This window comes from Trichosurus vulpecula, chromosome 7 (genome assembly GCF_011100635.1).
Source record: "Trichosurus vulpecula isolate mTriVul1 chromosome 7, mTriVul1.pri, whole genome shotgun sequence".
NCBI lineage: Eukaryota > Metazoa > Chordata > Mammalia > Diprotodontia > Phalangeridae > Trichosurus > Trichosurus vulpecula.
The window spans coordinates 240,317,815-240,334,963 of NC_050579.1; the positions used below are offsets into that span (position 1 = coordinate 240,317,815).

At 38.3% G+C, this 17,149-nt stretch overlaps 1 protein-coding gene across 3 annotated transcripts in view; it reads left to right on the forward strand.

Annotated features, from left to right (window-relative positions):
* The window catches only part of MRPL14 (mitochondrial ribosomal protein L14), a 38,745-nt gene that overhangs the window by 4,216 nt on the left and 17,380 nt on the right, over positions 1-17,149 (forward strand). For 2 of the 3 annotated variants that reach the window (XM_036765791.1, XM_036765792.1), the window contains exon 2: positions 15,133-15,226. The exons of the other annotated variant lie outside the window; for it this stretch is intronic. In XM_036765791.1, the coding sequence (XP_036621686.1) occupies positions 15,153-15,226 (74 nt within the window). In that variant the 5' untranslated portion in view covers positions 15,133-15,152. The remainder of the gene's footprint in view (positions 1-15,132; positions 15,227-17,149) is intronic. 3 annotated transcript variants of the gene reach the window in all.

Here is a 17,149-nt window from a genome sequence, read left to right on the forward strand (position 1 = left end):
TTTTGTAACTTACTGGATATGGTAGATTAAGGAGAGAGGAGTCCAAGATAAGGTTTTGAACAAGGCTCATTGGATTAATGGTGGTGACATTAATAGAAGTAGGATTACTAGATCGTATACTTGGAGCTGGAAAGGACCTCAGTCCTCTTATTTTATAGATGAAGAAACTGGGACTCAGAGTGGATATGACTACCCAAGGTCACACTGGTAAGAAGTAGAGCTGGAATTCCAATCCAGGTATTCTGACTCCAAATTGGTTCTTTTCACTTTATTACGATACTTACTAGAAAAGTTTGCTAGGATTCAGAGCTTAAGAACACCTCAGAGATACCTTAAGTAAGATACTTCCTCACATTATAGATGAAGAAAATGAGACCCAGAGATACAATTAGTAACTCGTCCAAGGTCACGGTGAGATTCAAGCCCAGGTCTTCTGAATACAAACTTGATGCACTTTTCACTGCAGGAGGAGGAACAAGTTCAGGAGAAATGTAATCTTGATTTTGCACTTGAGTTTGAAGTACTGATGGTACAGCTCAGGTCAGAGGCCTTAGAGCTCACTCAGGTCAGGTCTGGAAATACAGATTTCAGAATCATCTAAGTAAAGGTGATATTGAAACCAAGGGAGCTTCTTACAGGGGTTGGTAGCCTGTTCTGGGTTTTAACTCTTCTTGGGTCATTGCTTAGTTTTTTTTTTTCATGTTTAACAAGTACAAACCAGCGTGCCAAAGAGGAATCCAATTTAGCGCTAAGAAATGTTGTAGGTCAGACATTAGAGTCTCTTATTAAGGAAGCTGCCAAATAGCATACTTATTGTAAATTATTCATTGGTGAAACGAGGTTCAGATTAGGGAATAACTTCTTCAAAAATCATGTAGGGCTCTAAGGAGATTGGGAGTACAGTACTTTTTTAGCTCCTCTTTAACCTTAAAAACATTATTAAGGCTAAGCGATTCTGAATCATTGTATTGATCCACGAGCAAAAGAAGAGAAGGGAGTGGGGGTAGGATGGGATGTCAGTAAAATTCAACATTAAAAATTTCTTTTAAGTGAATTTTTATTGAGACCTTTTGTTTTTACATGGCCTAAATTTCTCCCTGTATCTTTCTTCCTCCTTCCTTTCAGAGAACTATCCCATATGGCAAAGAATTCTTTTAAAAATGAAAAAAAGAGGAAGAGTTTGAAACAGTCAGCAAAAACAGTTATTGAAAAAAATCTGAATATATGGAATGTTCTGCACTTGTGGACCTCTAGCCTCCCACCCTTTTCTTCCTCCTGCAAAGGCTTTAGAGGAGATGTCTTCTCATATCTCTTCTTTGGGACCAAGCTTATTCGTTGAATTTTCACAACATTCTTTTTCAGTTGTGTGTTTTTGACAAATATTTATTAAGTACTACCATATGTAAAGCATTATAAAGCCACCATTTCTGGGCAAGGAGCTGCTGCCCCCCCATCCCCATTTTAAATACTCCTGCAGTCTGCTAATTTTATACTGCTACTCTTGACTAGGAAGGGTTTTCCAAATTGAAACATCAATTTGAGTTTGCTATCCATGGAAGGCTTGAGTCTAGAGTGTGGGTTGTGGGAGTGGTGGTGTCTGTGCCTCATTCCAGCTAAATTCATGCTTTCTCAGCCTGAGGCTTCTTTCTTGTCTAGGGTTTAATGCTGTCTCTTCCCTTCCCCTAGCCTTTCTTCTCTCTCAGCCCAGCACTTCTCTAAGATCTTCCCAATTCTCCAAATGCTCCTATTAATTAGTTCCTCTCACAGGTACTAACTCCTTGCCTTTTGGTTAGCCTTGTGCATGTACTTTGTAGAACCAGGTGTTTCTGTAGTGAAATGGCCTCTTCCATTTATAATCACTTTATTCACATCTTTGGAGAACATTCCCAAAGGGGCTGCCAGTATTTTTAACACTAGCGTTGCAGTTTGCTCTGGATAAGTACTTAAGAAATATATGTTTGAATAAATTAGCTTACATGCTCCACTTTAAATTTTTGAAGGATTTTTTTGTGGCTTGTGTTGCAAAGACTTTTTGACAAAACTTTTTGCTAATTTGTAAGTACAGCTTGGTTTTAGGATATGGGAAATATGGGATTGAGATTTGGGGCTGGCGTGTAAATAAGTAAAATCCACAGTCACCAATTTCCCATTTCCCGTTATCATAATTTTGACACTCAGTTTTTTGGAATTGCAAAGAAAGGGCAATGAAAGCAAAGCGCTGTAAAGTATTGGGTCTTTTGTTTTTTGATGAAGAAACCAAAAAGCCAGTTGGAGAAGCATAATAGAGTCACACTTTGGGCCTCCTGGCTCATTGAGAATCCAATATTGATTGAATACTTACTGAGTTCCAGGTACTTTGCTAGGCACTAGGAATACAAAGATAAAGAATGAAATAACCCTTCTTTTGAAGGAGGTTTTATTCTGTTGGGGGAGACATGTGCATAAATAAGTAGAAAGGATAAATGCAAACTAGTTAAATAAAGGGTAGTTACAGGAAGAGGGCACTTGCAGTTTAGGAATCAGGAAAGTCTTGGTGTAGGAGAAGGTGCCTGAGTGTGTCTTGAAGGAAGTGAGAGATTCTGAAAAGGAAATGTACTTCATTTTGGGACTGTGGACAGGCTCCTGTATCTGCAGACAAAGAACCTTGCTTTGAATCTCTGCTCTACCACCTACTGTCTTGGTTAAGTCACTTCATATCTTTGGACCTCATTTATAGAGTACGTTTGGACTTGATGACTTCTTTTTAAAATAATATTTAATTTATTTTCAGTTTTCAACATTCATTTCCATAAGTTTTAAGTTTTTTCCCCATCCCTTTCCCCTCCCTCCCCAAGATGGCATGCAATCCGACATGGGCTCTGCCCATACATTCCTATAAACACATTTTCACATTAGTCATGTTGTGTAGAAGATTATAATGAATGGGAGAATCCATGAGAAAGAAGACAAAACGAAAGAGAAAAGAGTCTGCTTCCCTCTGCATTATGACTCCATAGATCTTTCTCTGGATGTGGATGGCATTTTCCATCATGAGTCCTTTGGAATTGTTTTAGGTCCTTGCATTGTTGAGAAGAGCTAAGTCCATCAAAGTCAGTCATGGCACACTGTGGCTGTTACTGTATACAATGTTCTCCTGGTTCTGCTTACTTCACTCAGCATTGGTTCATATAAGTCTTTCCAGGTTTTCCCAGACTTGATGATGTCTGAGGCCCCTTCAAGCTCTTAAATCTATGAACCTCATGAGGCTTTACAAAATGAGTATTCTTAGTTATACCCTGTGTCCTGAGTTTGGTTTGGAATATGTGATACTGTAAGTGTAACTAAAAGGATTAAAACCTTGAATATACAATACCTTGCCCATAGGTGTTTCATTTTTCCTTTGTAGATGATGTTGAGAAAAAATTTTCAACTAACTGTAAGTCATAGGATTAAGAGCTAAAAGGGATGGATCTTAGAAGTCATCTGGCCCAATCTCTCTCATTTAATAGATGAAGAAACAGGTTTATTTTGCATGACTACACTGTGTAATGGTTGCCTTCTCAGTGGATGCGGGGGGAGGGGACGGCGTGGACCAAGAGGAGGGAGAGAATTTGGAACTCAATTTAAAAAAAATGAATGATTTAAAAGAAGAAAAAAAAAAACAGGCGAAGCGACTCATCCAAGTAACACAGGTATTTCAGCAGAGCTGGAATTCAGACCAAAATCTCTTGAGTCTAAATCCAGTTTTCTTTCTATATCATATTCCTTTCCTCTCCTCCATGTGTGTGTGCGTGTGTGTGTAAGCTTGAGGAGATAACTTTCCTTTTCATATAGTGAAGGGAAAAAAAGCAGATTTAGGGGGCTGAGCATGTAAAAAAGATGAAAGAACTTGTTTATAGATAATCAGAATTGGGCTTGTTTGCTGGTGCTATGAGAAAACAAGTTTAGTGACTGGGAGACCCATCACTTTTAATTTCAGCTTTTGACCATCTACCTTGTGATAGTAGATAGGGCAGCTAGTGATGGTAGAGATGTGCAAAGTTTTTTTCTCCTCTTGAGGCTTTTCTTTAAATAAGATAATATATCTGTGTCCTGCAAAGAACTATTTTTCAAAAGAGAAAGAGTTTGCTTGTTTCATGCCAGTTGTGTGTGTTGGTGTTTAAATAAATGTTTGTGGCAGAAGCAGCATTTTAACATCATTATCAAGAAGAACTTCATAAAATGATTGTTGAATGTGAAAAAAGCTTGTTACTAGGGATGATGTATGGCTTTTATTTTTTTTTTAAGTTTGTTTTTATTGATTTGAAATGGTTTAGTTCAGTATATGCCAATAGGTATTGGGAAGACCTGAGTGATGGCTAAAAATGTCTCATTCTGAGATAAAAATAATCTGCTTAGGAGGAAAAGATCCTGTTTGTAAATCACCTATGCTGATGAGTCTAGACCAGGGCTGTCCAGCCTTAGGTTTTTATTGAAACAATTGACAATATATTTTGATTTGCCACTTCAGTGTGAGCTTCTTTACTTAAGCATTTATGTAAATTTCTATGCTTCTAGGCGGGCCGCATAAATCGCACTGCCCGGCTACATGCCTTGGATAGCCCTGGTCTAGACAGTTGCTTTCTTTCTGGGTCTAGCAGGGTATGTTAATATTTCTTTTCCTGGGGAATAGGGGATAACCTTAGAGCATCTTGATCTCTGGGAATTTTTCTAACTCTCTTCTCTTTTCCAGCCCCCATTAATTTTATTAGTACCTATCAGTTGGAAAAAAAGTCTCTTGAGGAGATGGTAGAAACCCTAAGATGGTACTAATAGATTACCTTTTTTTTACCAGAAAGTCTTATGCTTGTAAAAGTCTTTGTATGTGGACTGTATGGAAAGAGGTTTGTTATACTTCAGTGCCTATGTAGGGATATCTTTGGACAGTTTCTTGGTTGGTTTGCAAATATTTGGTAATTATTCCAGTTTTCCATTGAATAGGAGAGGTACAGTTTCCTTATCTCCTGTTTTCTTATTGCCAGTGTATTTAAAATAGCATGTTCATCTTACTTGTTGACCTAGAGTGCTTCCTGGAGTCTTTGGGGATCTAGAGGATGTATAAAGAACTTAAGAATAATCTTTGACTTAAAAACAGTAGCGAGGGCAGACTGTGTTGTCTTATCTTACCTAGGTTAATTCTTGAAGTTAGAGAACCAGTGGAACATTCAATCATCTTTTAACTACAGGCTAATAATAACTCACTTGGGTAATTCTTGCTGTTGTTCCCCACATAGCTGTAAGGAGTCTTCCATTAACTAGGATGAAAAAGATATTCGTGTGTTGAATAAGTTTATTTCATATAGTTTGGGGATATGGGGTGAATTCTGTTTCATATTCTAGTGTAGATTAGGAGGTGGTTTAAACAAATACCCTGGGCACAGAAGTTACATTACTAGGACTCTTTAAAGTGAGAAGTAAATACCATCTGGCTCATCTTTCTGTGTAAACACATTTTTTTGAGAAACAAAATATTATATAGATTGAAGTAAGTTTGAAGTCGCTTCCAAGTCACTTGTTATGTAATTATAGAGTCAATTTTAATCTCCACTGTTATAACCTAATTTCAGCTCTCCCATTTAGATACGGTTTGTGGAATTAGGGAATTTTATACAATTGAGGAATGTTAGTGCTAGAAAAGACATTAGAGGTCATCTATTCCTACCCGTATATTTTGCATATGAAAAAACAAACCTGAAGAGGTGAGTATAGTGTCCAACACCTTACCAAGGAAGAGGGCTTCTTTAGGACTTTCAGGTGGTGCATTGGGCTGATGACTTTACTGGAGAGTCAGGAAGACCTAATCCAGCCTCAGATACTTAATAACTGTTTGTCCCTGGGCAAGTAACTTAACTTCTCAGTGTCTCACTTTCCTCATCTGCAGAATGGACATAATGGCACCTACCTCCCAGAGTTGTTGTGAAACTCTAATGAAATAACAGGTAAAATGCTTTGTAAACATTAAAGTGCTAAATAAATGGTAGCCATTGTTGTTGGCTCAAGCCACACAACCAGTAAAAGGAAAGTATTACCAGGTAGATGACCATAGATTATAGAGCTGTGGCTGTTGTTTAGCACGGGCCTGATTTCAGGATCAGAAAATATATTTTTTAAAAATAAGTTTTTATTGATGTCTTCTGTTTCTTCCATCACCACAGTCATCTCAGGTATCTCTCTCCTTTTCCCTTCAAGAAAGCCCTCCCCCTTATAACAAATGGTATTTTTTAAAGAGAAACAATAATCAGCACAACTGGTTCATACAGTGAGAAAGCATGAAAACATGTGAAATATATAATACCTGTGGACCGCCCACTCTGTGAAGGGGTAGGTCGTGGACGTCCTCTTATATCTCTTCGTTTTAATCCTGCTTGATCTTTATAATTTTGCTACATTAACTTAGGATTTTCTGGCATACGGTAGTTCTTTCCATTTATATTGTAATTACCGTGTATGTTGCTTTCTTGGCTCTGCATCAGTTCATGTAGATCTTTCCATGCTTCTCTGTTTATTACATAGGGGTATAGAGGTGTTCAAGGAACACTAGTACCTCTGGTGTGAGGGTTACCAAGCCCTTTTCAGGGTTGCTTTCTACCTTTGGTATCCAACTGATCACCCAGTTCTCACCGGTGGCTCCAAGACGCTATAGCACGTACAGCAGTCACACCCCGGTAAACTGTTTCGGTAGGCAGGCTAAACCAGGTTGAGGGTAACCTACAGGCCTTAAACCTGTCCGGTGAGTTAGGGGGTTGTCTGCCCCAGGCATGCAAAGACTTCCCCCAGCAGAGTGGGTGGATGAAAACAGTTTGTTTCAACAGCCATGAAGGTGACTGGAGCAGGTGCTCTAGAGCACCTAGAGCTTGGTTAGATGTTAAAGATGCAAGGGTCTTCCACTGCATCCTGAGCCATCGCCAGTTGTCTTGACTTTTTTCCTGCCACTGAAGGCCCTGTCACAGCAGGCGAGCATCCAGGCCCAGAGGCGCCTGGCTCAAGAAGCTTGGGACAGTACCCCCTGTAACCCAGGAGCAGAACTAAACTTTCAAAGTCACATAGTATGTAGGAAAATGAACAAAAACAACAAAGAACCCTGACCATACAAAGCTACTATGGCAACAGGGAAGATTAAAACACCAATTTAGAAGAGAACAACAATGTCAAAACACCTACGTGCAAAGTCTCAAAGAGAAATATAAATTGGATTCAGGCCCCAAAAGAACTGGAAGAGCTCATAAGGCATTTTAAAAATCAAATAAGAGGTAGAAGAAAAATTAGGGAAAGAAATGAGTGACGCAGGAGAGTCATGAAAAAAGAGTCAATAGCTTGGGAAGAAAAGCACAAAACAATGGAAAATGATGTACAAAAATTCACTGAAGAAAACAACTCTTAAAAAGTAGATTTAGACCAAATGGAAAAAGAGGTACAAAAGCTAATTGAAGAAAATAACTCCTTAAAGATTATAGTTGGGCAAGTGGAAGCTAATTACTCCATGAAAAAGAAGAAAATGTGAAATATCTCATTGGAAAAACAGCTGACCTGGAAAAAGGTACAGGAGAGATCATTTAAGATTATTGGACTACCTGAAAGCCATAATCAAAAAAAGAGTCTAGACAGCATCTTTCAAGAAATTATTAAGGTAAATGAGATCCAAGAATGAGAGGGTAAAGTAGTAATTGAAAGAGATCCCAAAATGAAAACTCCCAGGAACATTATAGCCAAATTCCTTTTTATTTGAAGATCTTCCTCCTGATTCTTTGTAGAATTTGTTTCTTATTTGAATTATTAAATTTAACCACCATGTGTCTTGGAGTTTACTGCTTTGAGTTGTTTTTCTGGAGGTGATCCATGAATTCTTTCAGTTGTTATTTCATTTTCTGTGTTCCGAAGTTCTGGGTAGTTGTCTTGTATCATTTCTTTCTTGATGGTGTTCAGGTTTTTTGCCTCATCATGGTCTTCTGGGATACTGATGATCCTTAGGTTGTCTCTACTAATCCTATCTTTGAGATCAGTATGTTTGGCCTAAATTAGTGACCATGTTTTTTTTTAGTTATATTGCTTTTTGCTTCTCTCTTCTATATAGTCCTTTGCTTCTGTGTATTTGCATTCACAGTCCACTCTCTCTTTTGTTTCTTTGGTGCGACTTGCCATGGCAGATTGCAATTTTTTTATTCTGACCATTATTTTACTGTGTAGGCCATAAATTCTGCTTAAATTCTTAAATTCTAATTTTTTTAACCACTCAGTAACAGGATGTTGTGGTTCCATGTTCTCTTCATGTTCCACAGGGTTCTCTGTCTCACCAAGTTTTGGATTATTTTCCTTTGTTGTTCAGTATTTATTCATAGATGCCTGAATTTGTTTGCCATATTTCCTTCTGTTGTTAATGTTTTCCTTGTTGATTTATCTGCTTATGTTCAGGGTCTTTAAGTTTTCTTCGTCCTGAGATATTTGGTAATTTTTGTTTTGGTTTTTTGCTCTTGTATTTTCTCCTATTGTTCACTCTCTGATTCCCTCCCCTCTAATGTGGTTTTCTGAGGTGGTTTCCCTGGAGGTTGGATCTCAAAGTGACTCAGCTTCTTCCCTCCCTGTGCAATTCACGGTCACTAGCTTAGATCTCTGCCCCAATTGACTTTTGGTGGGACAGATGGATGCCCAGTTCTTTCCCTCAGGGTTAGTAGGTACACACCACACACACACACACACACACACCCATTTCTTCTGTTCCTCAGTTCTCTGCAGGGAGGCAGGGTGTGGAATGGAGCTCTATTTCAAGCCCAGACCTAGACTGCTCCTTTCCTGCTGTTCCTCTGGTCTCTCACTGCTCACTAAAGCACTGGCTATCTGTCATGTCCTGCATTAAGCAGTCTGGCTGTTTGATCTCCATGGTACTAGAAGGAAGGAGGCAGGGACTGGAGTGTGGGTTTGGGTTTTGTTGCCAGCTCATGTATTGGGTCCTTTGGTTTTGCTGCAAGCCCATGTCCTCATGTGGGCTTGTACAGCCTCCCTTATGACAGTGTGGTGGTGGTGGTGGGGAAGGTGAGGAAGCTCAGGTTAGGTGTCAGTTTCTCTTTTTTTTCTTTGATTTTTAAAAAACCTTTTGGATTCCAGGCATACTAGACCAGGGGGACAGCTGAACTTGCTTTTTATTTGGTATATAACTTTTCTGTTTTGGAGAGGTTGAGGACATCAGAGAAAATGTCTAGTCTTCCATCTTGTTGGTCACATGACCCAGCAGTCTCCAGAAAGTATGCTTTTGATGAGAGTTTGCAAAAGAAATATCTTTGTCATTCTATGTCTCCTGAATTTCCTGGTACCTCTCATTGCTAATGCCTTCCCTTTGAGACTGGCTGTAATATACTGTGTGTGTGTGTGTGTGTGTGTGTGTGTGTGTGTAAAATGTACATAATTGTTTACATGTCATCCCTCCCATTACAGTGTGAGCTTCTTGATCTTTCTATCCTCAGATTTTAGCACAACTCCTGGCACGTAGTAGGTGCTTAATATATGAGTCTTGTTGAATTTTTTTTTTCAGAAAATGTTTCTGAAAAGTTTAGTTTAGACTCAAATCTTGGATTGGGCCTACCATCATCGTGGTAGTACTTCTTTCATATGTATAGCACTTTACAGTTTATAAAGGACTTTCCTGATAAACCCTATGGAGTAGGTATTCCTCCCATCATCACCTTATTAAAACCTTATTTGGTGAATTGCTTTGTGATTATGCACTTAGGCTACATATAGAATACGTGGGCCAGAGATGTAAAATTTTAAAATATTTTTAAGCCATGAGAAGACCCTCTTCTGTCACTGCCTTCCGTTGTCCCCTTCCCTCTCTATTCCCCCCAAAATATATTTTAGACATTTTTGTGGGAAAGTGGGAACCTATGTAATATTCGTTTGAATACTTTCCGTTTGTTTATGGCTCTTCAGCAGCTAGTTTCTGTCATCTCTAAAATCTTTAGACTAAAATCTATCCTAAGCCATTTGAGCAAGCAGGATATTAAGCTCCTATTTCCTAATCTCTCTAGGAATAAGTGGATGCTACTGCTACTGTTCTCTCAACTCCTAGTCCTTTGAGGCCTGCATGGGAGGGCAGGAACATTTCTGCTGAATTTCTAGATCAAAAAAGTAATCTTCTTCACTTAGAGAAAGTGCTCAAGCAAAAAGCCCCCAAGTCTCTCTTTCTTCCATTGTGAAAATGGCCATGCCTTTTGAGACAGAAATATATCTATCTTGCTCTTGTGTTTTAGAGTTGTACACTTTCATACTGAGTGGCCGTAGTGTGCTAGAATTATACTGCCCTGATATTTTAGATAGTTTGATACAGAAATCTTCCTACTTTCTCATTTTTAGATAGTGCTTTGGGGGAGTAAATAGTTTGGTGGTGGTAGATGAGCACCTTCTTTCGAATATCTCAAATATTTTATTCTAAAAAATTTCATAACAACCCCAAACTGCAATTTTTTAGGGAGAAATCTCTTTGGGGGAAAAACCTACACTTCCTCCTCCTGCTCATGCACTAGGATGCAGGTACTTTGTTAGGACAGCATGTAGTCTATGACTAAGCAGATACGGACATGGGTGCAGAAATACTTTAGTTGGTATGATGCTTTACCTGGAGAAATGGGGCCTGTTTCATTGCAAAATGAAAGTCAAACATGGTATACATTTCTTGAATGAAGCCCTGTAGCTGTGCCTTGAGATAAGTGATTTCTTGTCTGGAGGGTGCAGGTGGCTCTGGAGTCACAAGATTTCAGTGTGAAATTTGACTCTGCCTCTTTAAATACCTGTGTAACTCTTGGGCAAGCCTTTCTAATCTCTCTGAGCCTTAGTTTCATCGTCTGTAAAATGAAGAAGTTAGATTAGGTGGCATCTGGTTCCTTTCAGCTCCAAATTTTTACTCTTACGATGCAGTGCTTGATCACTTTCCCACTCCCTCTTCCATTGTGTACAACAGACTCATTCAAAAATCTAGTATGTTTTTAGTTATAAGGTGGTTATGTTAACAGTGAATAAAGATGGACTTGCTCTTTTTGAGGGCATGGGATCATTCAGTTCCTAAATCAGACTGCCTGAATAAAGAAGTAATTGGAGCTGTTTAATTAATAGGATTGGGTTGGATTTGTATGCAGAGGCCTTAATCTCCAGATGGTCCTGAAGATGTATTGAAGGGCAATTCTCTAACCTGATCAATTAACTAATATTTACTTTGTCAGTTATAGAAGAGATATGAAGAGTTAATAATAGGTGACATTTTAGTAGTACTTTAATATTTAAGAAGAGAAACTTTATGGAAATGTTGAAGTAGAGGCATCTGTTCTCTTTTTCTAGAAAAAGGTGGTATCAGGGGTGTTAGAGGCTTCCTGGATGAGGTTTGAGCTGGATAGGAGTGAGATAGGTTGAGAAAAGGGGTTTGAAGAACAAGTAGGAAAGAGGGGTTATAGCAAATGGCTGAAGATGGGAGGCTTATGGCCCAATTTTTTGTTTGTGCAAAGGTCTGAAGTAGTGGATTCAGTCATGCCCTCAAACCAGTTTGATCTAATTCCAGTTTGTGGGAGTCCCAAGGGCTCACTTGTAGTTCTTGGGCTAAATGTAAACATCTTGAGTATTCATTTGAAGTGTTGGACTTGTGGAGAATGTTGTAGTGCTCTAGGGAGAGGAATGTGGGTGGTGATATATTAACCCTAAATCTCTCTTAGTAGCTGCTTCTATCCTTCCTCCCAGGTTTTGCCTGGAGTTGTGAGTGAGTGCTTTAAAACAGTCAGCTGGGAAATTGTCCCAGAGTTGTGATAATGACTGTGCATGATCTGCATCAGATCATGTTTCTTTTTTTTTTCTAAGTAATTAATGTTTTTCATTTTATTGCAGACCATGTTTCAAGACATTGAATTTTTTTTTAAGAGGAAGATTTGAATAATTTGTTTCAATTATAATTTTTGGTTAAAAGCAGCTCCAAGCTCTTGCCACAGAACTAACCCTGTGAATCATCCTCAAAATTGAATTTGGACAATAAAATTGTAAAGAAAGAAACTTGTTTTGGAATAAAGTAGATCATCCTCCCTAGGTCTTTAGTCTACATTTTAGCTGACAGTGCAAACATTGGGATGAGTAAAATGCATGTCTGCTGTCAGAGTGGAAACTGGTTTGGCTTCTGCAACATGAATGATTTAACATTTGGAATAAGATTCATATTTGAATTTTAAACAGCTATGATAGTTCTGAGAGTTAAACTAAGAGAAATGGCAGTCTCTTACAAAAGTGTGCCAATTCCCTGTCAGATAAGTTCTAGAAACTGAGATGCTTTTATGTAGCACTTGATTTTCCTATCATTACTCTCAGAATGAAGATTTCTGCTTCTTGAGCTATTTCAGGGTGTTTCTTACAGGCTCTTTGGAAAAAAAAATCAGAGTGGTAAGAGCTATGGATTTGGGGTCAGAGTATGCGGGTTGAAATCCCGGCTCTCCCAAATGTCTTATCTGTGTGACTTTTGGCAAGTCATTTGAACTACTTTGGGGCTCAGTAACCTCTTCTCTAAAGCAAGGATGTTGCATAAATGGCTTTTAAAAGCCTTTTTTGCTCTGCATAAGCTGTTTCCTTTAGGAATATGAGAGAGTGAGATTAGGAATTGGGGAGGGGGAAGGGGATTTAGTACTTAGTAAATATTTATTGAGTGCTCAGGTAGGTATCACTTTGGAGGTAAATGGTGATTGTTTTTCACCCACATTAATAAAATCTTATCTATAGTGCTTTGAACTTGCGGGGAGAAAGAGGTTATGTGTAAAGACTGTAGCAGTGGAAACGTGGATGTTTATTCACCTGAATTCTTGAACTCTCTGTCAGTGGTAGAGTTTTCTGGTGGTAAAATAAGCCTGGGCCTTTGTTGGACACTTGTAGGGATTTCCTGTCATCCCAGACCTAAACAATGACATAGGTGAGGAAGGAAGAAGAGGCACCATTGCTGTATGTGATCAGTGTTGCTATGTTGAATGCTGTGAGGCAGCTGGGCCAAGCCTCGTGAAGGTCCAGGGCTAGCTCGTACAGAATGTGGTCTTTGGAAGGGCCATTTTGTTCTGCCCTCCCTGTATTTTATTTTGTTCCATGCAACTAAACAAGACATGTACTGTCCTGTTTTATTTTTTAAATAAAATTTTTTATTGATTTTTTTGGTTTGTTTTTATGTGTCCATTTCTACTATCTTGCCAGAGAGCCGTCCCTCATAATAACAGAAAAGGAAGAAATGGGAGGAAAAGTTCTGCAAAACCTAGCCAACGAATGTCTGAAGTCTGACACTATCCACCCTTCTGGGCCCCCACCTCTGGAGTGGGGGAGATGGCTTCTCATTTCGCTTTGTGGCCGAGGTTGATTATTATAGTTTTGCAACATGGAGATTCAGTTGTTTGTTGTTGTTACTCTTCCCATTTACATTGTAGTCATCAAACATATTTTTTTCTTAGTGTGGCTTACTTCACTTTGTATCCATTTGTATAAGACTTCCCATGTTTAGTGTTAGTCATGTTAATTGTTTCTTACACACAGTAACAGTCCATTACATTACTGTGCTACAGTTAATTTAGCCATTTTAGTCATTGAGCCACTATCTTGTTTCAAATTCTTAGCTACCACAAAAACTTCTATAAATATTTTGGTATATGTGAGATCTTTGTTTTTGTCATCTTGTTTGCTTTTTTTTTTTTTAATATATTTTCTCTGCCCTCCTGAGTGCTTTCAGCTTATTTAGCTTGCAGTGGCACATACTTAGTCAAGATATGCCAATAATTTAGTTGGTCTTTTCAGGTTATGCCCCTATTTGAGAGTTCATCTTAAGTGTCCAGTATTTACTATTTAGTTGGTGACTTTGCAGGCAAAATTAGCTTCTTAGCACCTAATTTTCCTAGGACAAGGAGAAAATGGCATTGCTTTGATTTTTCTTCTTCAGAGGATGTCGTAAGAGGAAGCCAGTGATTACAGAATGCAATCGGATTTATTTTAAAAATTCTTACTTTTTTTCCTTTTCTGAAAAATATAAGCAAATGGATAATTACAATAATTTGTATCTGATTAGTTCTTCAAAGTTTTAAAAGCACTTTGACATGAATTATCAGTTTTTGTTTTAAAGAACTGGCTTGTGACCTGTAAGTAGATTACTATCTTCCAAGGTGCTCCCTCCCAGGCTTTTGCTGGCGTGTTCTTACAGAATGTGGGATGGCAGTGAAAGGAGGAGGGGTGACTTAGCTCTGTTCGCTTTTCCTCGCCTAGGTTCAGAGATTGAGTAGACAGGCTTTTGCAAGTTTCTGAGGGGTATAAGTGAAAGATGGACCTGTAAGTTTACTTTGTGCCATTTGTTTTATTTCCCTTAAATACCTAGTAAAGCTTTTTGACCCAAACTGTGTCTCCTTGTGATAGTCTGGCTGCCCATTTAGAGTTCCTGGTGATTGTGGGAATTAGGTGGTGAAAAGTGCCCTTTGGAGGAGTTAACTTGGGGTTCACTTGAGGAAAGCTATAGTTGCTGCTACTTCGACTTCCTAGCTCTTGCATTTAGGGGAAGGGGTGACATGACAACAAACAGGTTAGTTGCAACATTTGGATGCCGTTATTTAGATAACCATTGTTGGATAATTCTTCTCTTCAGGTGAGGTCCAGTTCTAAGAAAGGCATAGAAATATTTAAGACTTCAGGGGTATTTACAGTATTCCTTTCTGGAAATTGGTAATTGGTCTCACACTAGGTATATACCTGATAGCTTTTTATCTGCAAGTGGTGTAACTCTGAAAACAACCAAGGAATACTTGTTTCCTGCTGGATTCATTTGAGTTTTGGTAGCAGCTTTGCCTATGGCAAACAAAATAGAGGAACGTTCCTGTCTCCCCAACCCTGTGGCTAGAATATAAAGTCAGGGACTCTGGGTGGCAGGGTAATAGCAGGAACTTGGGAAACATCTTTTCATCCATAACTTCTTTAGATATTGAGCATTGTACCAATTAAGTGGATAATATGCATGTACTGAGAGTGCTGCCTCTCTGTCCTTTCCTTCATCTCTAACCTCTGTCCCTAGTCCTTTCTCACAGTGTAAACAAGCTATTAGTAAAAACTGTGTCTTACAAATAAATCTGTTTTCTTCGGCAGGATTTCATTCCAGAATTCCTATGGCTCTTTCTACTGGGCCTTGGGGGTCCCTTCTAAACCCTGTCAGCAGAGCACTAAGCCAGCGCTACTTCAGGTAATTCTTTCGTTCTGCCTGGCCACTCCTTTGCAGGTGTGGGAGATTTATTCATGTGCAATATTGCATATATTGTCAGATTTTTTTTTAATGTAGTGATCAGTTTTGCTGAATTTTTTCCTTTCCTTTTTTTCTTTCTTTTTAAAAAATAATTACGGAGGGGATAGGAGAAGGATACAGGGGAAATTTATGCAATGTAAAGTTAAAGATATCAGTAAAATGTCTTTTTAAAAACTAAGAAAAATATTTTATTGATACCTTTTGCCTTTACATCACAATCATTTCCTACCCCATCTGCAGATTGAACCCTTCCTGGTGACAGGAAAACAATTCAGCAAAAATATTTGCTGTAGAAACTTACCTACTTTTATAAAATATACTGTCTTAGTATGCCTCTGCCATGAGGGAGGAATTTTGTTTTAGTACTTCTCCTGGACCTTCATCATTTCCCCCTGCCCCTCAATTACTCAGTTTAATTTCCTTTTAGAGATCTGTTGTTGTCATTGTGTATGGTGTTCTCTTGATTCTACTTTCTTTGTTCTGTATCACTTTCTACAGATCTTCCTCTTTCTCTGGATACCTTTCACTTTTTTTGTTTACCGTACAATAATATCCCATTGTATTTGTATGTCATTGTGTCATAGTTTTTCAGCCATTCCTCAATCGATGGGCAGACACATACACAAATTACCTTTGTTTCTGTCTTTGACTTCATTGAGGTATATATGTAGTAGGACCATAATCTAATAGGGTTAGGTTAATTTTTCCCAAGACTTGATTAGCCCAGGGGACCAAGACTCAAGCTGCATCTCCTCAGCCAATCAAAAGCCCTAGGGACAATTTTGTTGCCTTTCAGGGAAAAACTAGCTTAACCAGTATTTCCTAGGGAAAGAGGGAGTGGAGGGCACCCCTGGTAGAGAGTGGTTCTGTTGCAGGGAAGATGCCCAGTAAAAGGATTCGCTAGGTCAAAGGCTATGGAAAGTTTAATCACTAATCTACAGAATTTCAAATTGAAGTGCAGAATGGTTGGGCCACTTCAACCCTAGTAATGTTCTCTCTTCCCTTCCTAGAATCCCTCCCTTCCCATCTTTTGTAATCTTTAGATAACTACTTTTAAAAAAATGGTGCGTTGTTATTTTCCCATCACTGTCATTTCTTAATAAATTTGCTTCTGTCATAGACTCCCTATCTAATAATAGAGAAGCAATTAGGGTAAAGCTGACATATCAGTTGTCTGCAGCACTCTACATCCGTTGTCTTTTTCTGATCCCTCAACTTTTAGTACCTTCCCTCCTATACTACCTTGTCTTTAACTACTTTGCACATATTTATATATATTAATTTTCTATCCATGCTGTATTTATTTTTCTATGTCCTTTTCTCCTCCATTAGGCTATAAACTCATTGTGAGTAGGGATTGTTTTACTTCTTTGTATCTCTAGTCCTAGAGCAGTGCCTGGCACATAGTAAGTGTTTAATAAGTATTTGTTGGTTGATTTGATTGTTACTTCTCTATTGAGAAGAGGGGAATAGTTTTATTAGCCCTCTGGAATCAGGATTGGTCCTTACATTAATCTGAATTCTAATGTCTTCTGTGTTGTTTTTCTTTACATCATTGTGGTCATTGTCCTACATTTGTCCTAATTCTATATTTTGAAAAATATATTTTTATTTATTTTATTAAATAGTTCTCAGTTATGTGTAAAAGATTTTTTAAAAAATGTTCTTCTTTTTGTTCTTAGTTCATATGAGTCTTCCCAGGCTCCCCTGAATTGTTCATATTTGTCATCTTTTAATGACCATTTCTTAATAGTGCTGCACAGTAATATTCCATTACATTTATGAACCACAATTTGTTCAGCCATTCCTCAGTGAATGGGCACTTATTCATTTGTCAGATTGATCTTCCTTAAGTGCAGGTTT